Here is a 17,491-nt window from a genome sequence, read left to right on the forward strand (position 1 = left end):
CATAAAGCACAATAACGTTAAAAGCGTAAAGTACGTTTTTATTTGAGCGTTTTTGCCCTCGATGTGTTGTGAGTTAGCGTGTCCAAAAACTTTGCTATTTTGCCTTACGCATACACATTTCTACTGCTTAAGCTTAACTAAAAGCTATTTTATGCAAAAATTTGGTCTGATTATAAAGAAGTTAAAAAGAAAACAGCAAGTTATTTAACCCGTTATATTTTAAAACCAAAACAGCAAAGACAAAATAAAGAATTCTAAATGATGAAATCTTCAATAAAAATCACCCCATAAAAGGTATGTAGATTTTTTTATAATATATTGCTAAACGTATAAAATAGTTTTAATTTGCCCTTATAAGTTATAATATGTATTGTTGTATTCTAAGTTTTGTATTTCGTATTGCAAAGGCCTCAGTAGTCGTACATACTTGCTAACTTTATGTTGTATACAATGTTTTTAAACTATAAGCAACTAATATAAAAATTTATGGCTTAATAATGCTTGTAAATTTTTCGTATTAAAGCAACGCGTAATCTAACAACACAAAGCGCTTATAGGGTTTGTTATTAGCCACATATTCTTCTTGAGTAGTAATCGAATCCATCCCCTACGTTTTCCCCTCTGTACTTGTATATTTTCCTTACATAACGTTTCATGCTTGTAGGGTAATTTTTCGCTGCAATTCCTGCTTTGTGCAAGTCCATTAGGTCAATGTTTGATTTCTTATCGTTGACTTTTTTTACCAGTCGTTCAAAAGCATGTTCATTACTTTTTCGTCCGTAAGTTCTCAAATCGGATAAGTCAGGGCTTAGAGGTGGCGTTTTCGGGATTAGGCAGTGCAAGTCTTCGTCAGTAGCTTTATGCACAAGCTCTATGTCAGTATATTTTGTAGTATTATTGTTGCAAGTACCTGTAGTAGTGTAACATATAGCTTTGTTTTGCTTAGTGGACAATGACCTAGGCTTTGAAGTGTCGGCGTGACATATAGATTTGTCTAGCTTTGGCCCAGCTTTTGGTACTGGTCCATTCATTGTGTGTTTATTAGAATTGTTTTGAACCACCCACAACGCAGTTGCTAGCTCGCTGTCTTCTCTGTGAATTGCTTTCGGGACAGACGGCGCTCTTATTGTTGTCAAAAAAGTTGAATCATGGTATTCAGTTTCTACCACCTCAGGTTTAATTTTCCGTTCAGCTGGCTTATTTAAACTCAACTTGGGTAGCAGGTTATTAAATTCACTTTCTTCGCTTTTTAGAGGCTTGTATTTGCACAGCGAGAACTTTTTCTCAAGGTGGATTTTTCGTAGCTTTTCGGCTCGCTTTTTTACTTCTGACTTGATGCTATGGCCACCAGACTGCAATAATTGAATGGCCACCGGTAAGGCAACAGCTTGAGATTCGTCTTTTCTGGCACTTTCCGCAACTAAAACAATAAACAAATATCTTATGGCCGCTTTATAACAAGTATTTGTTTGTTATGTCATAAAGCTAATTGCTGATACTCCCTGTTGCTTGAGTTAATAAATGTTACAGTACAAACCAATGGGTTGATAGCTATCTTCATTTTTGTTCCAAGACTCTGCAAGGTTTTGTGCTAAACTTGAACCTCTGCCAAAGTTTAAAGATTTTTCGTCGCAGCAATTTTTCACTTTCTTGATTTCTTTGTCTGCGCAAATTGAATTATGAAGGCAGCACTTTAACCGCTTAGTTACCAATTTTTGGCTCGTAGAGATGGCATTTTTGACCTGAAAATGCATTACGTCATTAGATAGATACATTTACCATTTGTAAAAAATTGTATACTTACTTCTCTTTCTTCTCGCGTTAAGCTTGCAATTTGTTTTTCTAAATTTATCTTTGCTTGCAAGTTACAATAATGCACAAAGGTGCTATTTTCAGCAAACGAAGATGCCTTGCCTAATACCATAATCGTATCATCTCATGGAACTATATAAACTCTTGAGTTACATTTTTATCCCTTTAACAATATAAAGCAGAACACAGTGTTGGTATGTAGCAGACTTATTGCAGTTGAAAATCCCTCTTTACAAAGCAACTGCGATTTTAACTTTAGCAAATTCACAAGCCACTTTAAGAGCAAAGAGTTACGCCTTTATCTTTCAAGTGCACGCGCTGTGTATATGCTTCCAGGCTACATTACAATCGACAATGACTTTCGATTGTTTTGTTTAAGTACTCTAATCAGCGATCGCAAACACCTGATACTTAAACGCAGCATAAGTCCACTCTTGGGAAGCTCAGTCAAAGTGTACCTTTCGTAAAAATCAAACAAGCTTTGCTATAATTGGCTCTTGAGCACATGAAGCATCTAATTAAAAGAGTTTTGCAGTGATTTAGGAAAGTTAAATTCGCTTTTGTATTATTACAAAATAGAAACAATAAAATGTTTCATTTTTAAAGTAAACAATCAACAACTTGATTTATGTTTATGTCGTGGGTAAGTCCCTCGGATGAATTGGCAAGGGTACGCACCGTATGGTGCTAAAAATCAAGGGTAATTCCCATTTCTTCCGTGTTAAATACGTTTTATCATAATTCGTCATGAAAAAATTTGACATTTACAATTTATTGACTGAAGGTATTTATGTCATATAAATTCCCTCGACGTGGTGTAGTTGTTAAAGCACTTGGTTTTTTACAGCATAGGGTCATTAGTTTGATCCCCACTGCTTCCATGTATGAACTCTTAACAAGCCTTAAAAACGGATTTATTTTTTGGCAATGTGACTTAAACACCTAAAATTGTCAAAGAAACTCGAGATTGCGTCGGGCAACAAATGGTACCGTACGTTTAGGTCGTAAAGTCTTATTTATTTTGACACCTACATTCACAAAATTCAAGTAATTTCACAGCGATAAAAACATTACAGAACAGCAAAGGGAAGATTTTTAGATTATTTAAAAAAATGATTTTCGACAATAAATAAAAAAAATTTTGTTTGATTAAAAAAAAGGTGCAAACACAGTAGAAGCACAGTAAAATAATTGACAAATTAAAAATAAAAATTCAATTTAGGTAGAAGTAAAAGTTTTACAAACATATCGACACTAAAATTTGTCTAAAATGAGGTTTTTGCAAAACAAATTTAAAATTGATAGCCCAAAAAAAAAGTTGAATTAAATTAGAATAGACGTACCCATTGTAATATTAAAAACTTTAAAACACTAAAATTTGCTAAAACATGAAGAAAATTCGATTTAGGTAGAAGTAAAACTTTTACAAACATATCGACACTAAAATTTGCCTAAAAAATGAGGTTTTTTGCAAAACAAATTTAAAAATGGTAGCCAAAAAAATTTAAAGGTTGAATTAAATTTAAATAGACGTACCCTTTGTAATGTTAAAAACTTTAAAATACCAAAATTGGTAAAACATGAAGTTTTTTGCGAAAAAATTTTTAAATTGATTGCTAAAAAAATTTAAAACATTTTGATTAAAATTAAATAAACGAAACACTTAGTTGTTAAAAATAAAAGCAACACTAAATTTTGGCTAAAAAATTAGATTTAAAAAAAAAAATTTAAATTGATCAACGATTTAAAATTTGATTGTTATTCAGAATCTAAATCTAAAAAAAAATTATTTAAAAATATTGGCTAAATTGTTTTTCAAAATAATATTACAAAAGCAAAAAATACCCTTACCCCAAAAAACCAACCATTTACCCCCTAAGCATTAAGCAACTTTTTAGTTTTCTGTTTTCCTTTTGCCCAGGGTTGTTCTTCTCCCGTTGCCAGACAGACAAAGAAGAATAATCCGACGACGTTGATTCCAGCTGACATCCAAAATACCAATCTCCATTGCTCTATACTATTCTGTGATAAAACATTATTATAAGGTTAGTTAAATTTGTACTAATAAATTTGTTTGCATATAGCAAAGGTGGAAAGCATTACATGAGAACATAGATTTTTCCTTAAGGTTGTACAATTGACTTTACAGCCTATACATTGAGTAACGTTAGTTACCCCATCCAATCTTGGGTTGCCTTTGGCAGTTTGGGATATTATATATTATAATTGCCGGAAAAAAAAAAAACGATAATTATGCTGCTAATGAAGTGTAAGCTAAGCAGAAGGGTTCATACTGTTAATAGCATCTTACTCAGGAGTGCTACAGAATGAGAGCAGTCTGGATCAAACCCAAGACCTTAAGTAATATAGCCAAGTATTCTAATTACTCCACTAAATCTCCAATATATCAAGGTTTTTTTTTAGTAAGACCCTACTAATAATCAATAAAGACCAAGCCATAATAGTGAACAATAGTTTAATAATATTAAAAAATGGCAATTAGTATTTTGAACTGTGTCACTCTACATAATTTTAATTTTCAAATTGTAAATATAAACCTACCTCGTTTATTAAAAACAGTCCAACTAAAGCTGGTGCAATAAAGCCACTCGAGTTGGCAACAGTGTTTGAGATTGCAAAAACAACACCAGCGTATCTAGGTGCAATATCAATAGGGTTTGCCTCAATACCAGAAACTATAAAAAATTGAAAAATATGGCACTAAAATCAAACCAAAAAAAATTTAATAAAAATCAACCAAATTTAAAAAAAAGTTTTTTACCATTAAATGCTTGGAAGGTAATTGAAATACAGAAAAAGGCAACGGCAGTTGCGACATTATTTCCTACATATCCTACAAGGACAAGAAAAAGTCCTGGGATAACAAATCCAAGGGTGGCATCGATTTTTCTTATATGTCCAGTTGATATTATTCCTCTTTTGCGAACTAGATCAGTCATGTAGCCGCTTGTAGGAATAAGTAGACCTTGTAACAAATAGGGCAATGCAGAAAATATACCACTCTAAAAAAAAACTATTAAAGCTTAGTGGACAATATCTATATTTTCAGATATTGATGTTCAATTTATCTAATATATCTTTATCCTTGATGTGGGAAAGTCGAATGCGCAACTTAAACATAGAGTAACATCAGTTACTCCGACCCAGTCTCGAGTTGCCTGTGGCAGTTTGGGATATTATAGATTATATATTACCCGATAGTTATACTGCTGATTAATTGCTGGCTCAGCAGAAGTTTATACCGTTTATAGTGCCTTACTCTAGGGCGTTACAGCATGAGATCAGTGGGGATTGAACTAACGACCCTATGTGTGGTGTAGCAAGTGTCCTTACCACTACACCACGCTGTCAAATATTAGTTACGAGTTGTGACCATTTTATGACAATTAAAATCCCAACCAGAGAGTGGGCTAATGACTGGTAATAACAGTGTGTCAAATATATAAACCGTACATACATCTACTAAAAAAATAATAATAAATAGTAAGTGGTGTTTAAAAATTAGTTTAAATTATGCAAACAATAGAATAATATTGATACTTAATCATTTTTGTTAGTGTACAATTAACATTAACGCAGGATTAAAAAAAATTAATGCCAAATAACGTACTGATGATAATTCAAACTTGAGTATTGTTGCCATATAAGTAGGTAGTAACAATCCCAGCATGAGGTAGTTCCAGATGAATGCAAAGTGGCCGATCATCATACCAATGAATGGCAGAGAAGTAAAAATCTTCCCCCAAGGTATTTGTGTTTTGATGGACTAAAAAACAAAAAAAATAAAACTCAAAATTTTTTAAATATTTTTATTCTTGATGTGGAAAGGTCGACTTCAACAAAAAGTAACTTAAAGTGTTGGCTCAGCAAAAGTTTATACCGTTTATAGCGCCTTACTGAATGGTGCTATAGCATGAGAGCAATGGAGATCAAACCCATGACCTCATGTAGTGAAGCCAAGTGTTCTGACCACTACACCGTGCTGCCAAACTAATACTGATTTGTATAATTTTTAGGAATCCTTGGTTGACGAATAATTTAAATTCTGATTTTGTTTAAATCACGTCATTCTTTTTTTCCATTCCTATACTGTCGATTATATATCTCTTTTCTTGTTCTGATATTCTGGGATGCTCATTAGGAGTGTTGTGCATTAAAAAAATCCAGGAACATGTCCATACGAATGCCAAGGTTCCTAAAAATATTAAATTAAAATAAATTATTAAATTAAAAAAAATATATATCATTAGATATTTTAGGGCCATTATTTTTCCAGTTACTACATCCAAATTTTTTTTTGTATAGTTATTGATCGGCAGCATGGTGTAGTGATCAGAACAGTTGTCTTACTACCTGAGGTCCATGGTTCAATTCCCACTGCTGTATGACTTTAGCGACCTTGAGTAAAGTGCTATAACTGGTATGAATTTCTGCCAAACCAACACCTAATCAGAAGCCTGACTATCGTGCAATAATATAATCCATAAAATCACAGACTACAAACTGCATTTCGGGACTACGTTGGGGTAACTGATGTTAATCTATGTTTAGGCCATGAAGTCAACCTGTCACCTTGAGGATAAACAAATATGAAAAAAATCTAAAAATAATAAAAAAATAAAAATGTGACCTGTACAATAAAACACTGCCTCCCACCCAAAACTCTCCGCCAAAAATCCCCCAAGTGGGTAAACAATACAAGTCCCCAACCCAGCCCCACTCATAGCTACACATGAAAGAAAACTCCTCTCATTGGGTGGAGCCCAGTAGCCCCATACACCTTGCATCACAGGAACAAAAGGACCCTTAAACCAAATAAAAAAATGTCAAAAAATGTTTTTTTTTTTATTTCAAAAAAATGTTAAAAAATAAATTTTTTTACAAAAAGTAAAATGTCAAAAAAATCAAATTTTTATCCAAAAGGAAAAACAAATTAACTGTTAAAAACACTTATACTTAATCTAACTGTTTTATTTTTTGTGGTTTAAAACAAAGTTGATCACATTACCTGTGCAAGTCCGAGGCAAATTCGCAAAATAACAAATAAGGTAAAGCTAGACTTGGCCACAATAGGGGTCAACAAAGTGAAAAACGAACAAAAAAACATAGAAGTACCCAGCACCAATTTGGCCCCAAACTTTTTTGCCAGCACTGCCCCAGGTAAACTAGTTGCAACGTTTCCGTAGAAAAAACAACCAAGTATTAGGCCTTGTTGTATGGTATTCCAGTTAAATACACCATTCTAAAAATTAAAGTTTTTCATTAATTTTTTAATTTTATATATTTATTTATCCTTGTTTAGGGAAAGGTTGACTTCACCACCTAAACATAGAGTAACATCAGTTACCCTGATCCAGTCTCGAGTTGCCTTTGGCAGTTTGGGATATATTATAAATTATAATTTTCCGATAATTATACTGCCGGTTTGTTGTTGACTCAGCAGAAAAAATATACTGTTTAAAGCACTTTACTCAAAAATGCTACAGCATGAGAGCAGTGGGAATCAAACTCAAGATTTTATGTAGTAAAGCTAAATGTTTTGACCATTACACCACACTGCCAGAGTTCCTTGATTTTATGTTTTTCACAACCAATTGTAGACTTAGAAAATGTAAAAAATGTAAGTAACTAAAACTAAAAGAAGTAAAAAGTATCTATTTGTTATAACCAGTTGACATAAACAACCTTTTTTTAGAAAATATATTTCATGAACCGTTTACTTACAGATGGGTGTGAATAAGTAACATCTTCATTTTCTGATGCAGAGACGTTTGTAGAATTCGATGCAGTAGTGTCCGTGTAATTCACCATGGCAACAATGGCAATACTGAGATTCATCCGGACTAGAGCCCCATTTAAAATGCCCAGAAATCCCATAATTGCAAGAACATGGCGAGCTTTCATGTAACATCTCTCAGTGGGGACCTGCAGGGATTCATAAAATTATTTTCATGAGTTTAATGTAGATATAATTTTTTTAGATAAATATTTGTGTATATAATTTTCTCGATGTGGTAAAGCTTACAATACATTATAAACATGGGGTCATTACTCATTTTAGTCACTCTTGACTAGCCTTGAGTTAGCCTTTCTAAGTATACAGTCGTGCGTTATTTTTTGGAGTTTAGTACCCTGTTTTTTGATATAGCCCTAAGCAGCTAAGCGTTTAGACTAAAAAAAACAAATCTTATTAGATGTGGTTTTAGGACAAAACAAATACAAAACCAACAGCTAAGTTTAGATAACAAGTCTTATTAATGCATCAATTAACTAAAAAAGTAATAATATTTTTAATAAAAAAAGTAATATAATTTTACCTCTTTAATTTTTTTCACATTTTCCAGCACCAAATTGTTATTTTCGTTATCCATTATCACCCTATAGCACCTAAAAATCGAATCATATCTGTTTATAATCGTTAACCTAAAATTTAACAGGGTTAATAAATTATATTCTCGTAACAATATTGATTTTTAAACTGCTTTTAAGTTTGAGAGAGCATGCTGTTTAGTCTATATTTGAGGAAACAATAGCTGTTAATATTGCTTGCGTGTATTGCCGTAATCCTGTAATACAAGTCGGTAAAAAACAATTTGTCGCTTATAGCGATGACAGGTCGAATAAAACGTAAAAAATGACGTTGAGAATGACGTGGAATGGCACAAAGCAAAATAAACAACTTTTGTTTTTATATTTACAAACAAAAAACATATGTTTTTAAAAACAAAATAGGGGAAGTACCCAAATCACCTTGCATAACCAATGTTCTCAACAAATTTGTTTTATTTAGGTAGTAGAGGCTGTTTTTGTCTTTAAAGTTTTATAAAAAATAAATATTTGGCGCACAAATTAACATTAGCAAATATTGTATTCTGATGAATCACTCGCGCAACGAGCGTAACTTAAAATAACTGAAATAATTAAATGGCTTAAGCCTTGTCCCACGATTCAACTGAGTTAATAAGGTTAAAAGAAAATATTTGAACTAGAGAAACGTGGGCGACCCAAACAGTATGAACTAAACAAAAGAAATAAGAACAAATCAAACCTGAGGTAGGTCTACACTGAAGCTTTATGAACAAAATCATGTTGTGAAATGATTACACTTGGAGGTATGCATATGTTATGTTTAATTTAATAACGTAATTTTGACGTACCTCTGAAGATAACTATAAACTATTTATTAATTTAACCGGTTTAACGTAACCTGTAAAATGTTGTAGTTTACTAAAACTTGCCGCAAAAAAATTTTTTTAACTTATTTTTCCGCGTTTTAGTACAATCCGCGTCCTCGGTCTTTCCTTTATTTCCTCTTTTAAGTCAGTAAGTGTTGCCCTTTTTTTGCAAATATTACAGCTTAAACACATAAATTATCGTTACTTTGACTCGGTCTTATAGAGTTTACTGTAGCGGTTTGATTGTTAATAACCATAATTGCCTAATAATTAATCTGCCTATTGGTTTTTGCCCAACAGAAGTTCATGCCGCATATAACAGTAGAACTTCTTACTTAACAGCTTAAACGGTTAAAGGCGCTACAGCCTGACAGCAAAAAGTCTGAAAGTAGAGGCAGAAGAAGCGGGAATCAAACCATGGACCTCATATACTTTTTGAATGTTAATGATTGGGAGCTCTATTAGCGTCGTCCGCTCGGTTTTCGAATGCTGAAAAGGGCGGAATTTTAATACTGTAATACCTTTTCCAAATCTTCCCTTGCGAAAACTGCTCCTTCCCGCATTTATTTTCAGATTTTAGTACTCCACGTTTAAACCGAAGGACGACGCTAATAGAGCTCTTAATCTTTTGTTTTTGTATTTATCTTTATCCTCGATGTGGGAAAGTCGAATGCGCGACTTAAACGTAGAGTAACACTAGTTACTCCAACCCAGCCTCGAGTTGCCTGTGGCAGTTTAGGATATTATAGATTATAGTTGCCCGATAATTATGCTGCTGATTAAGTGCTGGCTTAGAAAAATTCATACCATTTATAGCGCCTAACTTAAGGGCGCTACAGCATGAGAACAGTGGGGATTAAACCCACAACCTCATGTGTGGTGTAGCAAGTGTTCTTACCACTACACGACGTTGCCGGTATCTTATACCCATTAAGCTATTTTCACAATTTATTTATATAAATATTAACTGATAAATGGTAACAACTTTAAAGGTAGTTTAATATTTTGATTGACTAGTTCCTGTCTGACTAAGTTGGAAAAATGCCAACAGATTCAAGAAGGCTTCCTGTTCCAGATAGTCATGACCCAAAACTTTACGAATTAAGTGATGACTTTGCTTCGAGTCTTCTAATTGAAGACACTGGAATAAGAATTGATGGAAGATCGGCATCTGAGGTGCGGGATGTGTTTTTACAATGTGGCGTAATCTCGCAGGCAAAGGGGTCTGCTTATTGTGAAATGAAAAACACAAAAGTAATTTGCGGCGTTTACGGTCCAAAGGACACCGAACAGAGGGAAGACTTTCAGATGACAGGGAAAGTAAAGTGTGATTTTAAATTTTCTCCTTTTTCGTGTCAAACGCGGCGCGGTCACATCCCCGATTTGGAAGAAACAGAGTTTTCGGAAATTTTAACCCAAGCATTGTCTTCCTCAATATGTCTTCACAGGTACCCGAAATCTCAGATCGAAGTGTATGTTACAGTACTAGAGGATGATGGGTCTGCTTTGGCAGCCGGTTTAACTGCTGCATCATTAGCAGTTTCCGACGCATGTATTGAGCAATATGACATAATTACAGCAGCATCCATAAGAGTACATGGGGACATGGAACCACTGCAAGACCCGACTAAAGACGAAGAGTATAACATGCACAAACTGTCGGGTAATAATGAACTGAATAATGGAATTGTGACAGTGGCATTGTTACCAACTCTGAATCAAGTCTGTGCATTATTATTCACTGGACATATAGAATGTGATGTCTTGACAGAAACTGTGGAAGCCTGTACTGGCGTTGCTCAAAATTTGTACACTGTAGCTAGAAAATGTCTTATAGGATCTGTAAAGGCCACGAAATAGTTTTTGGTCTTTTATAAATTACAAATTCTTTTTGTATGCAAAAAATAGTCACTGCCAATTTTGTTATTATTTTTTTAAAACGATTAGATCTTAACCTCTGATATATGAATGGCTAAACTTGATTTGGTAATTTGTTATAAGTACATTTAACTAAACATTTTTTTTATTACAGATTTTTTTTTACAATTTTGATAAGCTATATATATTTATACAATTAAGTTTTGGTAAATGAAAGGTCTTCCTATTAGAAGAAAGAATGACAAATGCTTCAATCGAGACAGTTCCGAAGAGCCTGCGCAACATGAGGGCATGCCTGCTTTGCTCCCTTATAAAGACAATCGATCAGTTCGAGTACGACGGCTGCGACAACTGCGACGAATACTTACACATGCGCAGCAACAGAGACATGGTGTACGACTGCACCAGCTCGTCGTTCGACGGAATTATATCGATGATGAGCCCGGACGAGAGTTGGGTGGCGAAATGGCAGAGGATAAAAAGATTTAAACCTGGTTGCTATGCGATAAGCGTTACCGGGCGGTTACCGTCGAGCATCATTCGAGACTTAAAAGCTAATGGAGTGATTTATAAATCGAGAGACTCAAGTCAAAAAACAACAGATTAAAAATCTATATTAAGCTAATTTTTTATTGTTATATCATTGGACTATAACTGCATAAAAGCTTCTTTGTCTTTATTTGCTTTTGCATTAGTAAATGGTCAACTGTGCAGGCCAATTGTGGACGTACAGCAACCTTATGAAATTGTATAAAACTACTTAAAGCTAAAAACAACAATTTTTTAATCATTTTTTAAAGTTCTATTACATCTTTGGTGTAAAAATATGTAAAATATTGCTTAGTAACCTAATGCAAAATACTTTAAAACTAAGATTTAAGCAATAGCCAATTTTTTTATTTTATTTTTAAGATGTTCTAGACTGCTAAGTTTTTATTTTAATTTAAAATGGCAAAAAACATGAGAGTGGGTCGAGGTTATCAAAAAAAACTCGCCGGTGATCATCGCATTATTCGGTATCGGTGTGCGCTCAACAACGTGATCGCAGACATGTTGAAACAGAGACAGGGATGGATCGAGGCGAAGGAAGGGGAGGACTGGGACTTTTACTGGTGCGACATTGGATGGTTAAGGGAGAATTTTGACCATATTTACATGGAGGAGCATGTCAGAATCTGCCATTTTCGGAACCATTTTGAATTGACTAGAAAAAATTTAATGGTGAAAAATTTAAAGCGCTTGAAGAAGCAGCTCGATCGTGAGTCAAAGTCTGAATCAGCGAAATGTGATTTTTTTCCGATGACGTACGAGTTGCCAAGCGAGTATCACATTTTTGTCGAGGAATTTAAGAAAAATCCGGGGACAGTTTGGATTATGAAACCGATTGCCAAGTCACAGGGAAAGGGGATATTCTTGTTTCGTCGACTTAAAGACATCACCGAGTGGAAGAAAGAAGGATACAGGGCAAATGGCGAGGAGCGGAAAGAAGATGCCAAGGAGGTAGAAACCTATATTGTTCAGAAATACCTAGCCAATCCGTACTTAATTGGAGGCAAAAAATTTGACCTCCGGATCTATGTTCTTGTGACCTCATACATTCCATTAAAAGCTTGGTTATACAGAGACGGTTTTGCCCGTTTCTCAAATGCACGTTTCTCTCTAGATAGTATTGACGACAGTTATGTTCATCTCACAAACGTTGCTATACAGAAAACAGCACCAGACTACGACCCGGAAAAGGGCTGCAAGTGGTCTCTACAGCAATTACGACACTACCTCACCTCTAAGCACGGCTACGAGGTTGTTGAGAATATTTTCCAACAAATGAACGAGATCTTTGTAAAAAGTTTGCAGAGTGTCCAGAAGACGATAATCAACGACAAGCATTGCTTTGAGCTTTATGGGTACGATATCCTCCTTGATTCCAATCTTAAACTCTGGCTCATCGAGGTGAATGCATCTCCATCCCTAACAGCAAGCAATCAGGAAGATTACGACTTGAAGTACGGACTCTTGGAGGACACCATGAACATAATTGACATGGAAAACAGAATGACCGGCAAAGAAAAGCGAATTGGGAATTTTGATTTAATGTGGAACGACGGGCCAGTTTATGCCGACGATGTTGCTATGGATTCCTTGGGGGGGCCAACCTACGCCACAAACACCTACCTCGGTTGCCATAACGACAGAAAAAGGCAATTGATTCAGTTGTTTCGCTATCTGCAGTCTAAAAAATCATCTGCTGCTGCTTCCTAGATTTTTAAAGTTTTTTTTCTGGTTTTTAAATGTTTTTTTATTACGATTTTTTGTTTATGGTTGATATATATTTTAAACTGTTTTTTTACTCCACTGTGCCTTTTATAATACTTATATTTGTTTTAAAAATTTTACGATGTGCTTTTTATGTAATTTAATAATTTTTTTTTTTTTTATTTAAATTTAGTTTTATAGAATAATATATTTTTATTTTTGTTTTTTAGATCGTTTTATAAAATAGGGTCATGAATTCTAAATTGATTTTGCAATGTCAGGCAAGACAACTGCACAGATTTTTACTGAGTTACAATCATACACAACTATCCTTAACTAGATATCTATATCAGCAACATAATCTGATCTCGAAAACCCAAAATCAAATCATAAAATCAAGTTTTTTTAATTCTTCCATACTACGTTATAGCAGTACACTTTGTAAAAACAACTATGAAAAATGGAGCGACGAAACTTTAGACGCGTTGTCAGAATTTTTTGAAGACATTGATCAGAACGAAACGGTTTCTCAAGAATTTGACGTCGTTTTTGAAAGTGGAGTATTAACAATAACGGTGTCAAAAAGCATTGGAACTTATGTGATAAATAAACAAGCACCTAATAAACAGATTTGGTTATCATCTCCAATTAGTGGGCCGAAAAGATACGATTTAATTGACAATTCTTGGATATATTTACACGATAAAACTTACATGCACGAACTCTTAGAAAGTGAATTTTCCACTATTTTAAACTCGCAAATTGATATGTCAGGTTTACCTTATTATAAAAGTAACAGAAAAGTGTAACAACATATCTTAGACTACTTTTACTTAAAGGTATATACCAAGAATTTTTTGGTTTGTATTGATTTAACTTTATTCACAAATTAGTACTTGATTTTAAATACCTACTGCTCGGATCTGTAGGAAAATGGTTTCAAATTGTATTGATTAACTCATAAAATGTATTTGTTTGCCTTTACTATTAGTTATTTCAACCCAGGCTTTTATATTATCTGGTCTCCCTCTGAAAATGACAAGATAATCTCAGATTAACATTAAACTCTTGCTCTAGACTGTCAGATCTCTTTGCTGAAAATGCAGTCAGCTGTATTTTTTGTGTTGTTTACTGATTTTAAATATGAATATTCAGTAAAAATAACAGCTGCTTTTGTCATGTTTGCACAGTTTTTATATAACATGATGTTAAATTTTTTTGTACACATTTTTTGAGAAATTCATTTTGAGTTGAGTGACTAAAAAATTTGACTATAAATAACTTTGAGTTTTTTAAACCGACAAGATTGTTAAACATTGTTTATTATTTTATTGTTAAAATATTTTAATGACAATTTATTTTAAATTTTCAGGTTTAGGTTTTTTTAATGCAATAACACTTAGGTTTAAAATAAAAATAAAATGGCTGCTCAATTTCCATCTACAGCCAGTCCCCAACGAATTCAATCAAGCGCGCTAAACCCATTAAAGGTCCCACTTCGACGGGGCCGATCCCTAATGGACTGGATCCGACTCACCAAGTCTGGAATCGATCTTCGAGGAACTGGACCCAGGATGTTGCACATCACGGAGGAGGAGCTCAAGAAGCATAATACACCGGACGATTGCTGGCTTGCTATTCGAGGGTTCGTGTATAATGTGACAAAATACATCGAATACCATCCTGGAGGTGCGGATGAGTTACTTAAAGGTGCTGGGATCGATGCCACTGAACTGTTTGACCAAGTGCACCGCTGGGTTAACTACGATTCGATGTTAAAGGCATGTCTAATTGGTAAACTTGATGTTGCTTTTCAATTTGCCACTAAAAAGTCTCCAGCTTTGAATAGGAAGTTTCTAAAGCCTGCTGCTCCAGCTTCTTCAAGTTTATTAGGCTCACCAAATCAACCTTTCCAAGCGCCAAAGCTCCGTAACTCTTTAACAGTTGCTAAAAACGGTAAGGATGTACAAAATACAATGAAAGTCAAGAATATAAGTATTTCGGTACCTACCTCTCCAGAAACAGCTCGTGCTTTTTCAAAACCATTTCCTACGTTTAATATTTCTCCCGTATCTAGCTCATCTATGTCTAACATTAAAGACGACCCCGAAAAGAAAATAAACTCCGAAAAAAAAAAAAATTTTGTGCAAAGGAATTTAAGTGATTCCGATCTTGTTGTACCAAAAACCTTAATTCAAAAAGTGAACACTAGTTGGCATCAGGGAAATGACTCTGTTACTCTTGTATGTTATACTAAATCTCCAGGAGTTGCTCTAAAGGATGTTGTTTGTGATGTTGTGGATGATCATTTGTTGGCGGAAGTGTTTGTGGAAGACAAATGCATTTGCTTGTCGGTTTCTTTATTTTCGTCTGTTCAAAAAAAGATAAGTGTTACAACTAACACAAAAAATGGCATCGTAGAAATTAAATTGCTCAAATCGGTACCAGATGTTAATTGGGCCAACATTGGGACATACAAGGATAACCATGGCACTATAGTGAAAAAAGAATCCTTTAAGCTTAGATACCGAGCATGTGTTCTTAAGAAAAAACAGGTTGTGTCCCATGATACCCTTATTTATCATTTTCTTTTACCTCCTACTTGCCATATGATTGTGCCTATAGGCTGCCATGTGTATCTACAAGCCACTGTAGAAGGTGTAGAGATAGTCAGACCATACACTGTCATCTCACCTTCATTGTTGGACACTGTTGATAATAAAAATCAAATCGATTCTCAAAATTTTTATGCGATGATAAAAATATATGACACTGGTACTCTGACGCCCTTTATCAATGACCTGAAGGAAGGGGATACAATTCAAGTGAGCACATATGACGGCAAATTTAATATCTCCAATATATCTCCGTATCAGAATATTGTAATGCTTTGCGCTGGGACAGGTTTTACACCTATGGCTAGACTGTTGCATCACTGTTTACATGAAACAGAAAAATCTGTAAATCTGTGGTTTTTTAACAAAACTTCGGACGACATTTTGTGGCGAGATCAGCTTGAAAAATTGAGCCAAAATTTTCCCGAACGATTCTCTTTGGATCTCGTTTTATCTCGACCTGATCCATCTTGGAGCGGAAGAAAGGGAAGAATTTCTCCTCTTCTTATTGAGGAGCTTATCGAAAAAAATCAGTTAAAAATTCATGAAGAAAATTTGGTGCTGTTTGTAATATGCGGCTCTGTAGAATTTTCGGACATTACACAACAATATTTAAAGGATTTAAACTTAGTGTCATCTGACATTTTCATTTTTACTCGGTAATTTTTATATTTTAATATGTGTCATTTTACCTGTATACTTGAATTATGGATATTGTACAAACTTCATACTCTTATCATAATTTCTTATGTAAACCAGTCAATTGTCATAATATGGTTGCAACTTGCTACTAATATTTGCCTTCGACAAATTTACCTTTGCACCACAAATGGCAATTTTATTTTTTTTAAGCTTTTTTGGACATACATTTATATAAATCGTCTACTAAGCTCAATTATACAGAGATAAAAATAGGTTAATTTATTTATTTTTGTTGTAAAAGTTGTAAAAAAATTGGTTGCAATTTAGTTTTTTTGTCTTTCATATGCTCAAGTTTACAATAAATCAAAATATAATATCATATTATCATATTACACTATTATTTATTTTTCGCATAGATATTTGTTCTTTATGTGTAACGGACGACTTCACGGCCAAAACATGGGTTAATTTGGCCCAGTTTTTTTTAAATCTCAGATTATTAGGAGTTTAATTTATTTATTCAGCATTTATTATAATTACTACAAAGTAATAATGACACTGTATTTAAGCCAAAAAAAGCTATGCATTATAACAGAAGACTTTTTTATGTTGTATTTGCACTTCAAGTTGTTATCAGTATTTTAGCATTATTATTTTTGTTGTTTTTGTATTCAAATTTTCTATATTGTTTTTGGGGTTTGTAATTTATAAAACCCCTTAAATATTGTACAACGTACGTTTATTGAATTATTGTTTTTTGTTTTGTATTGTACATTATACGCTTTGGTAAAACTAGTATATTTATTTATTATAGTGTACTTAGATTCTATATCAATTCTTGATTTAAATTTTTTTACTAAACAAAAATTGACACAATATCTAGATGAACTAGTAAAGAATACTCTAACATAAAGTAGGCAAAAATTACTTCCTTTTCTAATCGTAAATCAATATCTACTGCATAGAAATTAAAGGATAAATGTGTTTTTTTTAAGTTGTAAAACTCCTTTTTTTTATTCGTAAAAAGAAAATTTAAATTTTTGTGCAAACCACTTTATTAATATATATTCTCAATCTGTTTTACCCTATGTTTAG

General features: G+C 33.6%; 6 protein-coding genes across 6 annotated transcripts; 4 read left to right on the forward strand and 2 right to left on the reverse strand.

Annotated features, from left to right (window-relative positions):
• Positions 1 to 213: 213 nt before the first annotated feature.
• Positions 214 to 2,029, reverse strand: LOC145754771 (uncharacterized). Its single transcript, XM_082570880.1, has 3 exons — positions 1,805 to 2,029; positions 1,538 to 1,742; positions 214 to 1,420 (listed from the first exon to the last, which is right to left on the reverse strand). The coding sequence occupies exons 1-3, from the start codon at positions 1,922 to 1,924 to the stop codon at positions 567 to 569; spliced, it is 1,179 nt and encodes a 392-aa protein (XP_082427006.1). The 5' UTR covers positions 1,925 to 2,029; the 3' UTR covers positions 214 to 566.
• Positions 2,030 to 2,928: 899 nt separating this feature from the next.
• Positions 2,929 to 8,722, reverse strand: LOC145755768 (sialin-like). The gene is made up of 10 exons (XM_082572015.1): positions 8,584 to 8,722; positions 8,151 to 8,220; positions 7,558 to 7,758; positions 6,842 to 7,075; positions 6,464 to 6,638; positions 5,898 to 6,028; positions 5,444 to 5,599; positions 4,595 to 4,835; positions 4,375 to 4,508; positions 2,929 to 3,834 (listed from the first exon to the last, which is right to left on the reverse strand). The coding sequence occupies exons 2-10, from the start codon at positions 8,202 to 8,204 to the stop codon at positions 3,688 to 3,690; spliced, it is 1,473 nt and encodes a 490-aa protein (XP_082428141.1). The 5' UTR covers positions 8,205 to 8,220; positions 8,584 to 8,722; the 3' UTR covers positions 2,929 to 3,687.
• A 452-nt stretch (positions 8,723 to 9,174) lies between these two features.
• LOC145755993 (exosome complex component MTR3-like) lies at positions 9,175 to 11,039 on the forward strand. Its single transcript, XM_082572212.1, has one exon. The coding sequence runs from the start codon at positions 10,050 to 10,052 to the stop codon at positions 10,866 to 10,868; it is 819 nt and encodes a 272-aa protein (XP_082428338.1). The 5' UTR covers positions 9,175 to 10,049; the 3' UTR covers positions 10,869 to 11,039.
• Positions 11,040 to 11,044: 5 nt separating this feature from the next.
• LOC145755994 (transcription elongation factor SPT4-like) lies at positions 11,045 to 11,799 on the forward strand. Its single transcript, XM_082572213.1, has one exon. The coding sequence runs from the start codon at positions 11,125 to 11,127 to the stop codon at positions 11,491 to 11,493; it is 369 nt and encodes a 122-aa protein (XP_082428339.1). The 5' UTR covers positions 11,045 to 11,124; the 3' UTR covers positions 11,494 to 11,799.
• Positions 11,800 to 11,830: 31 nt separating this feature from the next.
• Positions 11,831 to 13,281, forward strand: LOC145755992 (putative tubulin polyglutamylase TTLL9). Its single transcript, XM_082572211.1, has one exon. It carries the CDS (start codon positions 11,835 to 11,837, stop codon positions 13,143 to 13,145), a length of 1,311 nt encoding a protein of 436 aa, XP_082428337.1. The 5' UTR covers positions 11,831 to 11,834; the 3' UTR covers positions 13,146 to 13,281.
• A 1,234-nt stretch (positions 13,282 to 14,515) lies between these two features.
• Positions 14,516 to 17,490, forward strand: LOC145754585 (cytochrome b5 reductase 4-like). Its single transcript, XM_082570661.1, has one exon. The coding sequence runs from the start codon at positions 14,561 to 14,563 to the stop codon at positions 16,415 to 16,417; it is 1,857 nt and encodes a 618-aa protein (XP_082426787.1). The 5' UTR covers positions 14,516 to 14,560; the 3' UTR covers positions 16,418 to 17,490.
• Position 17,491: the final 1 nt, after the last annotated feature.

Source organism: Corella eumyota, chromosome 6 (assembly GCF_963082875.1).
Source record: "Corella eumyota chromosome 6, kaCorEumy4.1, whole genome shotgun sequence".
NCBI lineage: Eukaryota > Metazoa > Chordata > Ascidiacea > Phlebobranchia > Corellidae > Corella > Corella eumyota.

What these genes read in the sequence shown, in the direction of transcription:
- LOC145755768 (XM_082572015.1), bottom strand. Translation starts at nt 8,204, where the DNA reads ATGGATAACGAAAATAACAATTTGGTGCTGGAAAATGTGAAAAAAATT. An exon ending in TTACTTATTCACACCCATCT is followed by an intron (nt 7,076 to 7,557) that starts GTAAGTAAACGG and finishes TTTAATTTTTAG; the next exon opens with AATGGTGTATTTAACTGGAA. An exon ending in GAATGGAAAAAAAGAATGAC is followed by an intron (nt 5,600 to 5,897) that starts GTGATTTAAACA and finishes TTTGTTTTTTAG; the next exon opens with TCCATCAAAACACAAATACC.
- LOC145754771 (XM_082570880.1), bottom strand. Translation starts at nt 1,924, where the DNA reads ATGGTATTAGGCAAGGCATCTTCGTTTGCTGAAAATAGCACCTTTGTG. An exon ending in TAACGCGAGAAGAAAGAGAA is followed by an intron (nt 1,743 to 1,804) that starts GTAAGTATACAA and finishes ATGCATTTTCAG; the next exon opens with GTCAAAAATGCCATCTCTAC. An exon ending in AGATAGCTATCAACCCATTG is followed by an intron (nt 1,421 to 1,537) that starts GTTTGTACTGTA and finishes TTATTGTTTTAG; the next exon opens with TTGCGGAAAGTGCCAGAAAA.
- LOC145755993 (XM_082572212.1), top strand. Translation starts at nt 10,050, where the DNA reads ATGCCAACAGATTCAAGAAGGCTTCCTGTTCCAGATAGTCATGACCCA.
- LOC145755992 (XM_082572211.1), top strand. Translation starts at nt 11,835, where the DNA reads ATGGCAAAAAACATGAGAGTGGGTCGAGGTTATCAAAAAAAACTCGCC.
- LOC145754585 (XM_082570661.1), top strand. Translation starts at nt 14,561, where the DNA reads ATGGCTGCTCAATTTCCATCTACAGCCAGTCCCCAACGAATTCAATCA.
- LOC145755994 (XM_082572213.1), top strand. Translation starts at nt 11,125, where the DNA reads ATGACAAATGCTTCAATCGAGACAGTTCCGAAGAGCCTGCGCAACATG.